Genomic DNA, 14,841 nt, shown 5'->3' with positions numbered 1-14,841 from the left:
AGGGTGTGCAGTCGTCACATTGTTCCTCTGCTTGGGGTCACAAGGGGGACCTCCAAAAATGTTTGCATATATTGTGTGAAGACTAGCATTTCCATTTTGTGTAAGACAACCTAAAATGCCATGACGCCTCTTCCTCCCTCTGCTTCCCCTTCTGCCAACATGCCCCGGCTTACTTGTCCCCATGGAAACAGAGAGGTGGTGCTGAAGTCCTGGTGAAAGATAGCGTGACTGGGCAAGGTGAGAGGTGAGTGAGAAGGCAGACATTCCTTGCTACTCCTGCGGGTGATGTGCTCTGCCTTCTGAGGGGACTGCCACCCGCCAGTGAAGTGTGATATATTTACCATGCAGCCAAATCAACAATACATGTTTGCTAGATAGGCACATGACAGGAGCTGACGCCCTCTGAGTTTCTTCCTGAATGTTTCCCAGAATGAACTCCCACTGTGCCCCGCTCTGGGGAGGGTGTGGGCACTTCCTCTCCCTCTTTCTCTCTCCCCATCCATCCATCCATCCATCCAGCAATGTAGAACCATCTGCTTGTCTGAGCTCTAAAGCTCAATCCCCATCATCATCTTGACCAAAGTATGTCTTTGTAACTGGATCACCGTTTTAAGCCTGCCTGGACAAAGCTGCTGTATCTGTTACTCTTCAACAAGTATTCTGAGTGAGTGAATGTTATCTTTACCTTTTACAAGCAGTAATCTGCGTGATTATTAAGAGGAGAAAAGGGTAAAGACTTTTTCAGCTGCAAGGGGATGCACTCTGCTGAACTCACAAACATGAGGAAGGAAGGATAATATCTAATCAATACATCCTCTCCTAGCATCAATACACATCTTTACTTGAAGGGCAGCAGGTGATGGCATGATGTGATGTTGATGTCATGGCACCACATTGTGTGTGGGGGGGTGGGTGGGTGGTCACCCACAATCTGGGGCCCAGGTTGGTGCATCTGGTTACAGGTGTCTTCCCCTTCTGTTGCAACAAGCTCTTCCCCTTTGTCCTCCCACTGAAAAATCCCCAAGAGGGGCATAAAAAGGACAGAGGAAACATTAGCTGCTCACAGTCTCAGTCTTGGAAAAAGCCCTGGAGAGGAGGAGACATAGGCAGATATGGGGTGTCGGGGACTTTTCATCTTGGCAGTTGATTTCATGGAAGACCCACAGGGAATGATCTGCTGTGCTCATTAGGCCTGACACTCTTTGAAAATTGTGTTTTTCCTAAGAAAGAGTTTGAACACTACAATTTACTGACTATGACACAGACATATGTGGCAGTGGATTTGGAAGGTGAGAGATTTTTCTCTGTAGTTTATATGCATGCAGTGGAAAACAAGGAATGCAAGAGTCAAGGCAGATGTTACTTCCTTGTGGAGCCAGTAGAAACTCGAAATGTGCCCCAGTATAGGACTGTGATTGATTAACCTCCCCCAGGAACCTCAAAACGACACTTTAAAAAGTATCTGAACTTGTAAATGAGGGACAGGCAGCAACAAACTTTAAAGAAAATATAATATTTACATGGTTTTGCAGAAGAAAATATGCTGTACTCGTTGATTGATTCTTAAAGAAATTACTGAAGTATTTGCTTACAAATTTGGTGCTTGTAGGATTTTCTTTTCTTATATTACCCCATTGGCCAAAAATATGGTAGAATGCATCATTTTGATAAGCAATGACAGGATTATTATTTTTTAGCAGATGTAGCTATTTCTTTCCAATTGTCTCTCGCAGGTGCTTCTAGAAAATCCAAGTTTGAAATGGGATGCTCTACAAATTGACCCTGAGCAAATTATAAAAGGCTCCCATGCAGCACACCTTTGGGTGCCCTGCCTACCCCATCGCCTCCAACCGAGGTGCCAATTTTTGCTAACAGAGCAGTCTTTGTTGCCAGCTGAGAGAGAGCAGAAAAAGCTTTTAATGTAGGCAATGACAGCAGTGAGAATACTATTGGTCCGGAGATGGAAAGTTCCATCTAAAGAAGACTGGATGATGAATATGATGGACTATGCCAAAATGGCAAAAGTGACGGGGAGAATGAGAGATCAGGACGAGAAGAAGTTTGAGAGAGAATGGGAAAAATTTATAAAGTATTTAAGAGAACATTGTAAACAACTAAAAACTTTGGCAGGATTAGAGTAATATTTGTAAAGTACAAAATATAATGGAGAAGTTAATAATAGATATAGCAAATTGGAAAAAATAAAGATAAGCTGAAGAAAAGGATAGATATGGAAGCCAGAGAGGGGCGGGGGGAAGTCAAGGGATTCTGGGAATCCAAATGTGAAGGTGAATGATATGTTTAAATTGAAATATGTTATGAAAAAATGAATTAAACAAATTTCAAAAGGAAAAAGGAAACGGCAGCTCTGTGTCCTGAACACAGCCAAGTGTCACCCAAACCTCTGCACCACTTTCCCCTGCGAAAAATCCTGTAGTTTAGTGCTGAATTGGAACAAACAGCAATCAGGTTTTTCTGCAGATTTTCTGGGAGGAAAGCAGTGGGCACTGGCGGAGGAAGAGGCGTGAGGGGGGAGCGCACTGCTCCCAGCAGTGTGAACCTGGTGGTGAGCCATTGTGGCTGTCCCCCTGCACACACTGGGTGCCACGCCCTCAGAACACACTGCTCCTGGCAACTCGATCCCGGCTGCTCCTGGAAGCTCAATCCCTACGGGTGGTGTGACACGCCCCCAGAACACGCCCCCCACCCAAGGGCGGTGTGCCATGCCCCTGGGGTGCTCGCCATCCCTGCGCCTGCCTGCTCTCTGCCCCCTGGTGCCGGAGCATGAATTTCCGCCACTGGCAGTGGGGCAAGGCAAAACCAATTAGACCTGTGCCTGGAAAGGATGGTTCATGTGGAAAACCATGGGACAAGTGGAAGTGTGTATGTGTGTGTGGGGGATCCAGAGGTTTCCAAAATTATGACTGCCTGTGGGTGTACTGCAAACTCTCCAAACTATCTGAAGACGTGTGCATGCACACGAAAGCTCACACCAATAACGAACTTAGTTGGTCTGTAAGGAAGGAAGGAATTCTTCTGGAAGGAATTTTTTTATTTTGTTTCTCCAAACTACGTGTGTGGATGGGAGGAGAAAAAGAGACCCCTTGCAGCTCTTTTCCTCTCTCCTCCTTCTCCTGGTCTCCTCCTTCTGACTTCTCCAGGAACACCACTAGGAGTGGCACAGAACCCCAGAATTCACTAGCCCTTTCCCTGTGATGTCTAGAATAAAATATTGTGGCCGCCCAGGCAAGCCCTGCCCTGCATAACTGATCACATGATGCAGTGTAGAATAGCAATGGCCATTAACGTGGGGGGGGCAGCCACCTCAAATATTTTATTGTGGGGGCCAAAGCCCACACAGCTCCTAGGAGTTAGCTCCTATGCCCCAACATCTCTGACAAATGTTCCCCCCAACAAATTTTGCATTTGGAAAAAACACACGATACAACACTCATTATTGGCCATATATATTTATTTTGGACATGATTCAATGGTCTCATTTGAACATGAAAGTCAAATACAGCCTTTCCTTGAGGAGGAGCTTCTAGAATTCTGGAAATAAAGGCTGGGGGGCTTCAGGCTGAGACCTCCCCTGCTTCAAGCACAAGGCAGCCGATTTCCCTAAATTGTGGGTTCTTCTGGAAGTTGTGGGTTCTTCTGGAAGTGGGTTCTTCTGGAAAAGATTTGCTTTCTCTCTCTCAGCTACAGTTCATAGACAGAGTGTTTTGCTACGGAGCACTCTGCTCTAGTGGTCAGGACGCTGTAATTTCGAATCGCAATGTCTGTTCCACTGATGAAGTTACACATATATGCCGTCGTACAGCCTCGGGCAGCAGCCTTTAGCTTGGTATCCCCTGTTGGAAAGAAACACACAGGTGCTTTTTGTGGGATATAAAGCTGCAAGTCAAGTCCAACATTCCGCGAGAGGACTAACTGCCTCTATGTGGCAGGCAGTTTTGTCAGTTGGCCCGTTGGTCGGTTGCTGCAAGGAGGGTTAACTGGTAACTGCTCGGATGCAGTCTTCTCATGATTCACTACTATCTAGTATATAGTTTATCTGTTATGTAACCTAAGCCTGCCTTCAGGAACAACTCTGTAAACCTGAATGAATCTGATAGTAAAGTAGTTTATGTTAATATTATTCAGATTCATGTTTGTTTTGTTTAAGAGGGACAGAAAGAGATTATCAACCAGGAAGGTATAATTATTGACAGGACTCAAACGAGTTAGCAACCTGCTTGTTCCTGCATAAACTCAAACAGGGGACTCTGCTAAATTATATAAACCTTCCCACACTTTTGGAATCCAAAACTCTCTCCCTCAAAAAGAAGGGCATAACCAGAAACGTGTGTGGGCAATCCAGTGAGGACAAAGCGTTCAGGTAGGGTATAAAGTGGGGCTTGTGAGGGGTGTGGCCTAGGGAGAGGAGGTGTGGCTAAGTAGGATTCGAAGGGCCAAAGAGAGAGAGAGTCCTAGAGGGACGCCTTTGGTCCCTAGACATTAGGGGCCCTCCCCAATTAAGATCCAAATTTTAGGATGTATTTTTATTTAACAAAATCAATATACCACGTGACTGCAGTAAAAACCACTAGGGGTTTACAAGAAATATTAACATTAGCGATACAAGCAGTCAAAACTATTCAAATATTTAAAACTCATTAGAATGAACAGCAAAAGGGAATAGAGTGCGTCCAATCTACATGTCTGGATAAAGTAAAGGTAAAGGGACCCCTGAACATTAGGTCCAGTCGTGACCGACTCTGGGGTTGCGGTGCTCATCTTGCTTTATTGGCTGTGGGGGCCGGCATACCGGTTCCAGGTCATGTGACCAGCATGACTAAGCCACTTCTGGTGAACCACAGCAGCACACGGAAATGCCGTTTACTTTCCTGCTGGAGCGGTACCTATTTATCTACTTGCAATTTGTGCTTTTGAACTGCTAGGATGCCAGGAGCAGGGACCGAGCAACGGGAGCTCACCCCGTCGTGAGGATTTGAACCGCCGACCTTCTGATCGGCAAGTCCTAGGCTCTGTGGTTTAACCCACAGCGCCACTCACGTGCCACATGTCTGGATAGGCGTGTCTAAACAAAAATGTTGTAAGGAGTTGCTGGAAAAAAAATGGAATAAACAGCTACAGGATTCCAGGCAGAAATTCATCAAGGCATATCGACGATCTTGTAGTTTTCAGAACAGCACAATATGGAACACTAGTTCGATATACATCTGGCAGTCACCAGTATGTTCCTGGCAGCTGTCCACCACCATGGGGCACATCTACACTTGCTCATAGAGCAGTCTATTCTGCCTGCTGCACTTCAGGTTCCAGTGGAACTCTATGGTCCAGTTCTTAGTTCAAGCTAAAGCGATGGAGAACTAAGACTGTGGATTACAAACTCCCAGCTTGGTCTGGTATTGGGGGTGACAGCAGCAGCCTGGTGCTGATTACAAGCCACCTAAGTTTTGTCAGTCACAAGAGCTTGTCTTGCTCAGCAGAGTAGCATTAACCATCCTCCCTTGGCTAAGCCAAATTCCCAGAGTGGTTTAACAATCAACCCCTTTTCCAAGAAAATCATGAAATGGTAGCTCTGTGTCCTGAACGCACCTAGGGCTCATCTATTCTGCTGGAGGTGTAAGTGGAAAACCAATCGGAATTGTGCTTTCTAGGCATGGAACAAGTGGAAGTGCAGGGAGGATCCACAGTTTCCAAAGCTATGACTCTCTCTGGGAGCACCACAAGTTCTCCAGACTCTGAGGGAGGGTGGATGAATCAGAAGAAAAAGAGATGTCCTGCAAATCTTCTCCTGCCTCTTTCTCCTGCTTTGTATCCGGCTTCCTGGTCTCCCCCTCCTGACTGCTCTCTTCCACCACCACCAGGAGCTGCCTCACAGGTGGCACAGAAACCCACAAATCACTAGCCCCTCCCCTGGATGCTCCTCCACCCGCCTCCTCTGCTCACCCATCCCTCCTCCTTGAGCTCTTGACTATCCCAGACACACTGTGAGGGGAGCAGCGTCTCCTAATAACTTTCAGCACCCTTGCCAACATATTTTTTGGGTAAGCCTGACTGTTCAAGGTGGCGTGATGCTGCTTTAAATGCCCTAGCTGCACTCACCGGATGAAGAGACTCACCAAGATTGATGCTACCCCCATAGTAGAAGCAGCGGTCCTCGTTATTTCTGCAGCTGACGGTTTTCTTGGACTGGCACTGATCGCTTGTGAAGGAGTAGCAACTTGGGCACTTCAGCCCATTGAGCTCCCTCTCCTCAGGGTCTGGCACTGTAAAGCAATCACCACACCACCCCAACCTTGCAGTTAGTTTGCAGCTTCCAACCACATCTGGCTGTATGTGAGGGGTGGGAATTGTGCTCCCCCTTCCAAGAGGGATGTGTACCAACTCCCAGCACTTCTCCAAGTACAGTGCTGCAGCCTTGCTCCATTCATCCAGGGCTACATTAAGGCATGGTGCAAGAGATTTCGGACTGGGGCCACATTCACAGCATACATTTTAAGCACAGGGATACCACTTTAAGCAATTGGGCATAGCACTGAGCACCATTGGAGGGCATTCTGAGAGACAAAATGGTATCTACAGAAAAACACAAGATGGTGATGAAATACTACAAAATTGCCCTCTTTCTTAGAGGGGAAAGAAAAAGAAAACTCATCTCTTCTGGAAAAAGATGTGCTTAGTTCTAGGTGAAATTACAATTTCACCTAGGAAAAAATGGTAGATGATGATGATGATGATGATGATGATGATGATGATAATAATAATAATAATAATAATAATAATAATAATAATAATAATAATAATATATTTATACCCCGCCCTCCCCGGCCAGAACCAGGCTTGGTGCGGCTAACACCAATAAAATTACAATATAAAGTAAAAGAAAAAAAAAACAGTTAATGAAAATACAGGTTAAACCTGTAAGATCCCTCTGTGGACCTTACCTGCAGAAGCACAGGCAGTTAAGAAAAAGAATATGAATGGGGAATGGGCCACATACTGATTATTAGTAGAAGGACAACAGGATGAACCTATACTGAAAAAATATGAAGAAATTAAAGGGCACCTAACAGACCGGCTGCAATATTTTAAATTCATCAAAGATTAACCATTGATAAAAAAGCAGGACTTGCAAAAGAAACATCAGAATTTGAAAAAGCATTGATACAAGGTAAAGGAAAATATATCTCCCGTGTATACGACCCCCTATTGGAATGGGAGGTAAACGAAGAACAAGTGAAAGCTGTAATGGTGACATGGGCACAAGATTTGGGTTATAATATTTAAATGGAACAATGGGAAAAATTATGGCGGTAAGACATAAAATTCATGGCCTGCTACCCTCACTCGTTCTGGGAGGGTCCTATAGAAGGGTCCCGTACACACAGAGACTTTGCACCTGCCCATTAGGGGAAATAGGAAGCCTCGAACATATATTTTTAGATGTCCTTTTTATGTTGAGATTCGTAGAGACACCATTGATCCTTTGCTGAAGAGGCTCGCCGATCTTTCAGACAAGTCTAAACTTAATTCTCTCCTCTTAGGCAAAGATCATAAGACAACCTGGCTGGTAGCCAGATTCTGCACCCAGATTTGTAGGCGCAGATCATCCTCTAGAATAAAATAGCTTACTAGGGAAATGCTGAAGTTGCCCTTTGAGGCACCTCAGGGTCAATTTTTTTATGGTAGCCCAAATCTCAGTTGTACGGTTGTATGTATATATCTTAATTTTAACTCATGAGCTGCCATCTGCTCCAATTGTATATTTTATCATTATGAACATTGTTTTTATTGTGTTATGTTATGTGAGCTGGTCTTTGACCGTAATAAATTATCTATCTATCAGTAGGTTAGGGAATTCCAAGGCCCAGCCGGCCACCACATCCAACTGGCCAGACAGAGTGGCTGCTGCACCACTAGGTGGTCAGTACACCAGCCAGACAGCCAAACTCTACTTGGTGCCCCACACTAGGCCAACACGTTCAGTGCTGGAGACTAATGGTGATAATTAGAGCTATTTTGTGGGGGTTGATTTCTAAACTGTAGCTCTGTGAGGGGAATAGGGGTTTTCCTATCACCTCTCAGCACCCTTAACAAACTACCACTCCCATAATTCTTTGTTATAGTGCTGTAAATAACAGTATACACCAGGGTGGGGGGATTGCTAAAGGGAAGTACGTAGTGCTGTGTGTGTGGTAATTCCCCCCCCCCCGACACTCGTTTCCAGCCTCCAAGGTGTGCTCTACTGTGTTGGTGGCAGCGGCAGCAGCAGAAGGTAAAGCATTCCTTGGAAGCTGCCTCTATTGACCCTGTGGATCCTGCTCCCTGAGGAGGTCATCTCACCTTGCCTAATAATAATAATAATAATATTTATACCCCGCCCATCCGGCCACGTTTCCCCAGCCACTTTGGGCGGCTTCCAACAAAATATTAAAATGCAACAATCTGTTAAACATTAAAAGCTTCCCTAAACAGAGCTGCCTACATATGTCTTCTAAAAGTCTGGTAGTTGTTTTTCTCTTTGACATCTGGTGGTAGGGCATTCCACAGGGCGGGTGCCACTACCGAGAAGGCCCTCTGCCTGGTTCCCTGTAACTTGGCTTCTCACAGCGAGGGAACCACCAGAAGGCCCTCGGCACTGGACCTCAGTGTCCGGGCAGAATGATGGGGGTGGAGACGCTCCTTCAGGTTTACTAGACCGAAGCCGTCATGGGTGGGCTGGCTCTGCACCCAGACTAACTGCTTGCTTTCCCCTTCCTCCATAGGGCTAATAGTGGCTTAGGACAACATCTTCAAATAGGGAAAATGGAACAAGAGGTGAGGGAAGGATTTGTGTAGGTGGCGCAGGAGCCCATGGTATCTAATAAAGCTTTATTAGCATTTGCTTTAGAAGGATGCAAACCTGAATAAATTAAATTAAATTCCTCGCACAGAAACGGGAAAGGAGTCTGTCCTGCTAAAAATAGTTCTAAAAATGCATCAAAGAAAGAGGAAAGAGGAGGAGGTTTTGGAGGAAGGGTTAGAGCTCTGGGAAACCAATGAGACAGTGTGGTGTAGTGGTTAGACGGTTGGACTAGAATCTGGGAAACCAGGGTTTAAATCCATGCTCAAGACATGACGCTTGCTGGGTGACCTTATGCCAGCTACCATCTCTCAGCCTGACCTGATTCACAGGATTTTTTGAGTTTAAAATGTTGAGCTCTTTGGAGAAATGGGTAAATATCAGAAGCTGCTGCAGGAGAGGGACTGTGAATAATATCAGGAGAGGGGTGTTTCTTAGACTAAGTTAAAACTGTCAAGCTCCCTGGTTATTTTTGCTAACAGGTGCTGCATACTGTTCAAGTGTTTGTGCTATATTTATAGTATTTAAACATAGGTTTGGGTTTCTTATATTTGCTATTGTTTTACTATGTTATTATGTAATGCAGATATCCTCTTAGAATGCACAGATCCCTTGGCAAAGGCTGGAGCCCACGTTGCGGATTTTTGTAGAAGGCCTGGCCAATACAGAGGCATCATACTGCCTCACCAGTCACACCTGAGGAGGCCTCAACATGTAGTTCAGCCCAGCCTAACTTCAAGCTTTGGGGTTCTCAGTTCAAATCCCAACCCGAGCTTCTGTCTTCACTTTGAAAAGGGCTGGAGGCAGTGGGAAGGAGGCAGACTCTGCCGAGAAGGCTGCCCTTCACCTCCATGGTGTCCCCATGGTGCCCCCTCTCTTCCTCTCCCCAAGGGGAAGCTGAGTTGCCCCTGCCCTGCTTGGAAACGGCTCCTGTCAGGGCTGGGTGGCAGTGATGTTGGTGGGGTCTGGGGAGGGGTCTTCCCAGCAGGGAGAGGGAAGCAAATGCACCTGGGGCAACCAGCCCACTTGAACCCCCCACTGCTGCTGCTACTTACGTTCAAGAGTTTCACTGTTGCACATATCTGTGTTGCAGCAGTAAGTCTTGATCAACATGTACATAGCTGATGTTATGGTGGCACTGGAATAGCCGTTGATGCAATACAGTGCATAGATACAGGACTTGAAAACAAATTTTCTCCCAAAAATACCTATAGAAGAAAGAATTGGAAGGAAATAACTACACCTGGAGATATGGCTCGCCCACACAAGAGAAAATATTCCACAGGGGCAGCCTCCTATGAAAGCATTTCAGGCTGCTGCCACCTTTGCAGCTGTGATTTATTTCTTGGAGGGCAGATCTTCCACCTCCTCGGCAGCCCCTCCAAATGCTGCCTCTGTAATGGCCTCTTGGCAATTAGGAGGTGCTTCTGGTCTCCTCCCAGGCTTGTTGCCAACGTACATCTTATTCCCACACAATTCCAGTGTAGATCCCCATTCCCACCCCCTTGTTCCTGATGTAGATCTTCAGACCCCCCTTCTTCCCTGCCTGGCCGGTGGGCAGCATTAGATGGTTCTCCTGAGGTGTCACAATATCTTGGGCTGGCCTGGCCTGGAGTGGAAAGAGAGGCCTCCAGTTTTATCTATTTGTTGAATGTGAGGCAGGGATGGAGAACTTTTGAAAAGTCCTCATGAAAATTCACCAGCAGAGAGTGCTGTTTATATTCCAGTTGATACAGGTGATAGGCAAGACAGGACACCTCAAGGAATGGCAAAAGGGTATTTCTAGATTCATCTGGCAGGGGAACAGACCTAGAATAAAATATAAATTACACAACTGGACAACTGGATTGCAAAAATGGGAGAAGTGTGGATGTGGAAGGAAGGCTTTGTTTGGCTTTGCATATTGTTTTGAAAAGAGCCAAGTAGGTAAGCTCACCTTCAAATGTGAACCGACTTGAATTTCCTTCTGTTTCCTACATGCAATACAGGATCTAGAACACTGCTTTATGAAAAGCCACATCCTGTGGTTTATTACTAATATATGGCCTTAGAAAGTGAGTCTGGGAATTCACGTTTTGGTGGTCAAAAAGGCTGAAAGTTTTTCTCACTTACCCATTTTGGCGTCTCCAATGCCAGATACGCAGAACCGATTTATGGCCGTATTACACTCCTGAATGGTGGCGTTTTTGCAGTCTTTTCCTTGACTCAGACATAACTCACATGTCAGAGAGGCCGCTACAGACATGGGGAGATGGGTTTACAAAACCTTAGCACCATCCACATATGGGAAATGGGTACATTAAGGTACATCAACATGACAGTTCCTCCTGAAGGCCACTAACTTGGATGGCGTAAGAAAAGGTATAGATAAATTCAAGGGAGTTAATAAGTCTGTTCCTGGCTTCCAGCCTCAAGAGATATTTTCTCTCTCGAACACTGTAGGTACTATTAGATCCTGTTTGCGAACTTCCCATAGGCATCTGGTTCACCATGGTGACAACAAGATAGTGGAGCAAACGGGCCATTTTTCACTTATGCGGTGCTGTCTATATATATTTCCTCTGTAGATCTTAAGCTGTGTGTGAATGGGGGCTGAGTCTTGGAGAGACCAGGGAATGATTGTCCTAGGTGGCTCCTGCAGTCTGAGAGAGAGGACCTGTAGGGCAGGTATGAGGAAACCTTTGACACCCCACAAGTAGCTGAAATATAACTCCCATCAGCTCCAGAAAGCATGACCAATGGCTCTGGATGATGGGCACTGGAGTTTGTCAAAGATGCTCCACATGTGCACTAGCAGAACTTAAAAAGGAAAGGTATATTTATTTGAGAAGTGGTGAAGAGATAAAACCTAATGGAGGAGGTGGGGGAGGGGCTAAGCTTTAATATGTGAGTACCTGAAGGATGAGTTTTAACATATTGCCTATTGAATTGAAAATGAATTATGGGCAAGCAGCTCAGTGGAACTGGAATAACTAGCTTTCACCTTTTCCCTTGCCCACCGAAGAAAATCAACCAGCATGACCAAGGCAGTTTCAGTCCCATGATATGGCCTGAATCCTCATTGGAAGGGATCCAAATGGTCCGCATCCTCCAGGCATGCTGGGCGATAGTTGGCCATACTGGCTGGGTCTATAGATGTTTTTTTAAGAAGTGGTTTAATGACCACCTCTTTCAGCGGGTCTGGGAATGCTCCCTCACAGAGGAAAGCATTCACCACCCCATATAGCCCATTGCCCAGCCCTTCCCGGCTTGCTTTTATCAGCCAGGATGGACAAGGATCAAGGAGACAGGTGGTTGGTTTCACTTGTCCAAGCAACCTGTCCACATCCTCAGAGGTAACAGATTGGAATTGATTCCATGCAACTCGACTAGACAAGACTCTAGTACTCTCCCACCCAACCCTGCTCCCACAGTGGAGTCCATCTCCTTCTGAATCTGAGCAACTTTATCTGCAAAATACTTTATTGTTGTAGGAGATCTTGGGGTCTTTACAAGGCCCTAGTGGCAAAGATGGTTCCGTTAAACTGCAAACCACCTGAAAGAGTCTCCTGCTGCTATTTTCTGCAGATGCAATAGAGGCAGTGAAGTAAGTCTTTTTTGATGTTGCTATCGCCACTTGGTAGGCTCAACATTGAGATCTAACCTATGTAAGGCTGATGATAGTCAGTCGTTAACTCATTAAAAAGGCCATTAAGAGAAACTCTTTGGGCCAGATAGAAAATGGGGAAAACACCTACCTGAGGTGAGTAGCAGAGACAAAAGGAAGTTGCAGAATCTGAGTGGGCAATGAGGTAAACAAACAGAAAAAAGTGCAAGAAACATATTCTTTGTTGTAGATGAAAGCTAGGATTCTGGTTTATCCAAGCGTGGACAACTGCCTCCCTTACTCCCCCAATGGACTTTGGGATACTAAACCTCTCAGTATGTATTTGGTTAAATAAAAACAAATATAAATATTGGGAACAAACAATCTATGATTGAGGATCCCTTGTAGCTTGACCATATGGTTTATTCCTCTACTTTTCAAAAGAGCCACAAGTCCCTGTTCCTTCCTTCTCCTGCTTTAATGGAGCTGTGGTTCTGCTCACCTGGAGGAAGCAGGGTGAAGAGGAGGCAGGAGATCAGGAATGTCTTCATCACTCTAGAGAGCTGAAGAGCCAGGAAGGAGTTTGAGAACAGCACTGGGCCAAGCAAGGAACTGATGCATGAAGAGGCTTCGTTGGAGGAATTTACAGATGATGTCAAGGAGCACTTTGCCAGCACCCAGGAACAACGGATTCAGGACAGTGTCATAAATTGCTAGAATTCTAATTGTGCTATATCATAATGTAAAGCACAGTGCTGAAAACAAATTAAATATCTTCCCCCTTCCAAGTTCCCCAAGGACACGTCCCTCCTAATCTGTGCCAGCCTCAATTTCATGTCCCTACTAATCTAGATTCTATTATCTGAGACAGACAGACAGACAGAGAGAGAGAGAGATTGCTTGTGCTTTTGTAATTTAAGAAAATCTTTAATAAAAATTGAAAAATTGAAAAACAGCTGCAGACCCAAGGTTGGGAAACACTGGCCTAGATGACCACAGCTTCTCATTCCTGATATAGGAACTCTTTAAAGTCTGCTCTGATTTTCATCATCCTGAGGAGATGCAAAAACCCCATCAAACCTGGCCAGCTCATCAACATTTTGGCGAAACATTGGTAGAGTTAAAACAACACCCACCCACCCACGCCCTATTAAAACCATGTCAATGATTGCAATAAAAACATCGTAGCACCAGCTCTTCATTTAAAGTAGTCCGTTCCCAAAAGCCCATTGGAACAAATTACATGCTTTATTATCCCTAATTACATCTATACATCAGCTGTTTTGCTGTCTTGAGAAGTCTGGGTGAAGAGAGAAACCTGGGGGGTAGCGTTGGAAGCAAAGTTTGAGAATACGACTGTGGGACGATCACAGAATCACAGATTTGGAAAGGACCTCTGAGGGGCATCTGGGCCAACCCCCTTCAACTGAGGTACCTCAACTCAAGCAGCCTCAACTTCAAAGAACATAAGGCTTCCCTGCTCCAATTTGACTTCTGCAGTTCCTGGCCATCAGGGACATGCTCTTGTTAACGTTCAACTGCCCAGCTCTGCGCCAGCTCCTCCGCCGCTCCAGTTGGCCGAGAAGATCAAAATCATTTCACCCCTCCGTATCTTGCCCAGCAGAGAAACCGTGCACCTTGCACACCTGGACAATGGCGTGCCGCCCGTCCGTGACTCCTGAGCCTCCCCTGATCTCCTGCCCCCGTCCCCTTTGAGAGTTTCACAGGGTGCGAAAGAAGAGCTTTGCACCTTGCCGCTCCTGGGCAACAGCCGCCAACCCACGATCTCTCAAAACCAAGGGGGGGGAGGGGACAGGAAATTGGGGGAGGCTCAGTAATCATGGGTGGGTGGCGCGCTGTTGCCCTTATACTACACCTCAAGCACTGAGATCCTTTAATTGGGGCAATTCTTGTAGCTCCCTGCACCCCTGAGGTTTAGTCAGCCTTCAAGAATTTGTGAGCAGCCAATGACAGTGAATGTTGAAGATTTGAGAAAGATGGAAGAAAGTGCTGCTTGAAATAGCACATACTTAAACTCTGGAATTTGCTCACAGGAAGTAACAATGGGCAGCAACATGGATGTGTTTGGTTGAGGATTAGAAGAAAATAATGGTGGATAAGGCTATCAATGGCTACTAATCAAGTTGGCCATGTTCTTCCTCTAGTGTTGGAGACAGTATTCCTCTGAATGTCAGTTGCTGGGAACCATAAGGGGTTAGAGTGGTGTTGCTGTCCACTCCTGCTTTGAGGCTTTGCACAGTCATCTTGCTGGCCATTGCGACAACAGGGTTCTGGAACAGCTGACCTGGTTTGTCAGCTTCGCCTTTGAGCCAGTGCCACTGACTGGGCTTAACCACTTCAGCCCCAACTGGGCCAGGCGAGCTGGGGTAGCACTTCCAGA

The 14,841-nt window shown here is 45.8% G+C and overlaps 1 protein-coding gene and 1 long non-coding RNA gene across 2 annotated transcripts; one reads left to right on the top strand and one right to left on the bottom strand.

The window, feature by feature from the left end:
- Window positions 1–3,207: 3,207 nt before the first annotated feature.
- LOC309376254 lies at window positions 3,208–4,139 on the top strand. The gene is made up of 2 exons (XR_014171118.1): window positions 3,208–3,651; window positions 3,683–4,139. It is a non-coding gene; the product is annotated as an uncharacterized lncRNA (long non-coding RNA).
- Window positions 3,703–9,978, bottom strand: LOC309376214 (phospholipase A2 inhibitor and Ly6/PLAUR domain-containing protein-like; the record flags this gene model as incomplete). The annotated part of the gene is made up of 3 exons (XM_081922487.1): window positions 9,910–9,978; window positions 6,132–6,278; window positions 3,703–3,854 (listed from the first exon to the last, which is right to left on the bottom strand). Exons 1-3 carry the CDS (start codon window positions 9,971–9,973, stop codon window positions 3,703–3,705), a joined length of 363 nt encoding a protein of 120 aa, XP_081778613.1. The 5' UTR covers window positions 9,974–9,978.
- Window positions 9,979–14,841: the final 4,863 nt, after the last annotated feature.

The sequence above is a fragment of the Podarcis melisellensis genome (genome assembly GCF_964234715.1).
Source record: "Podarcis melisellensis genome assembly, chromosome: 8".
NCBI lineage: Eukaryota > Metazoa > Chordata > Lepidosauria > Squamata > Lacertidae > Podarcis > Podarcis melisellensis.
This window is presented reverse-complemented; position numbering and strand designations above follow the sequence as displayed.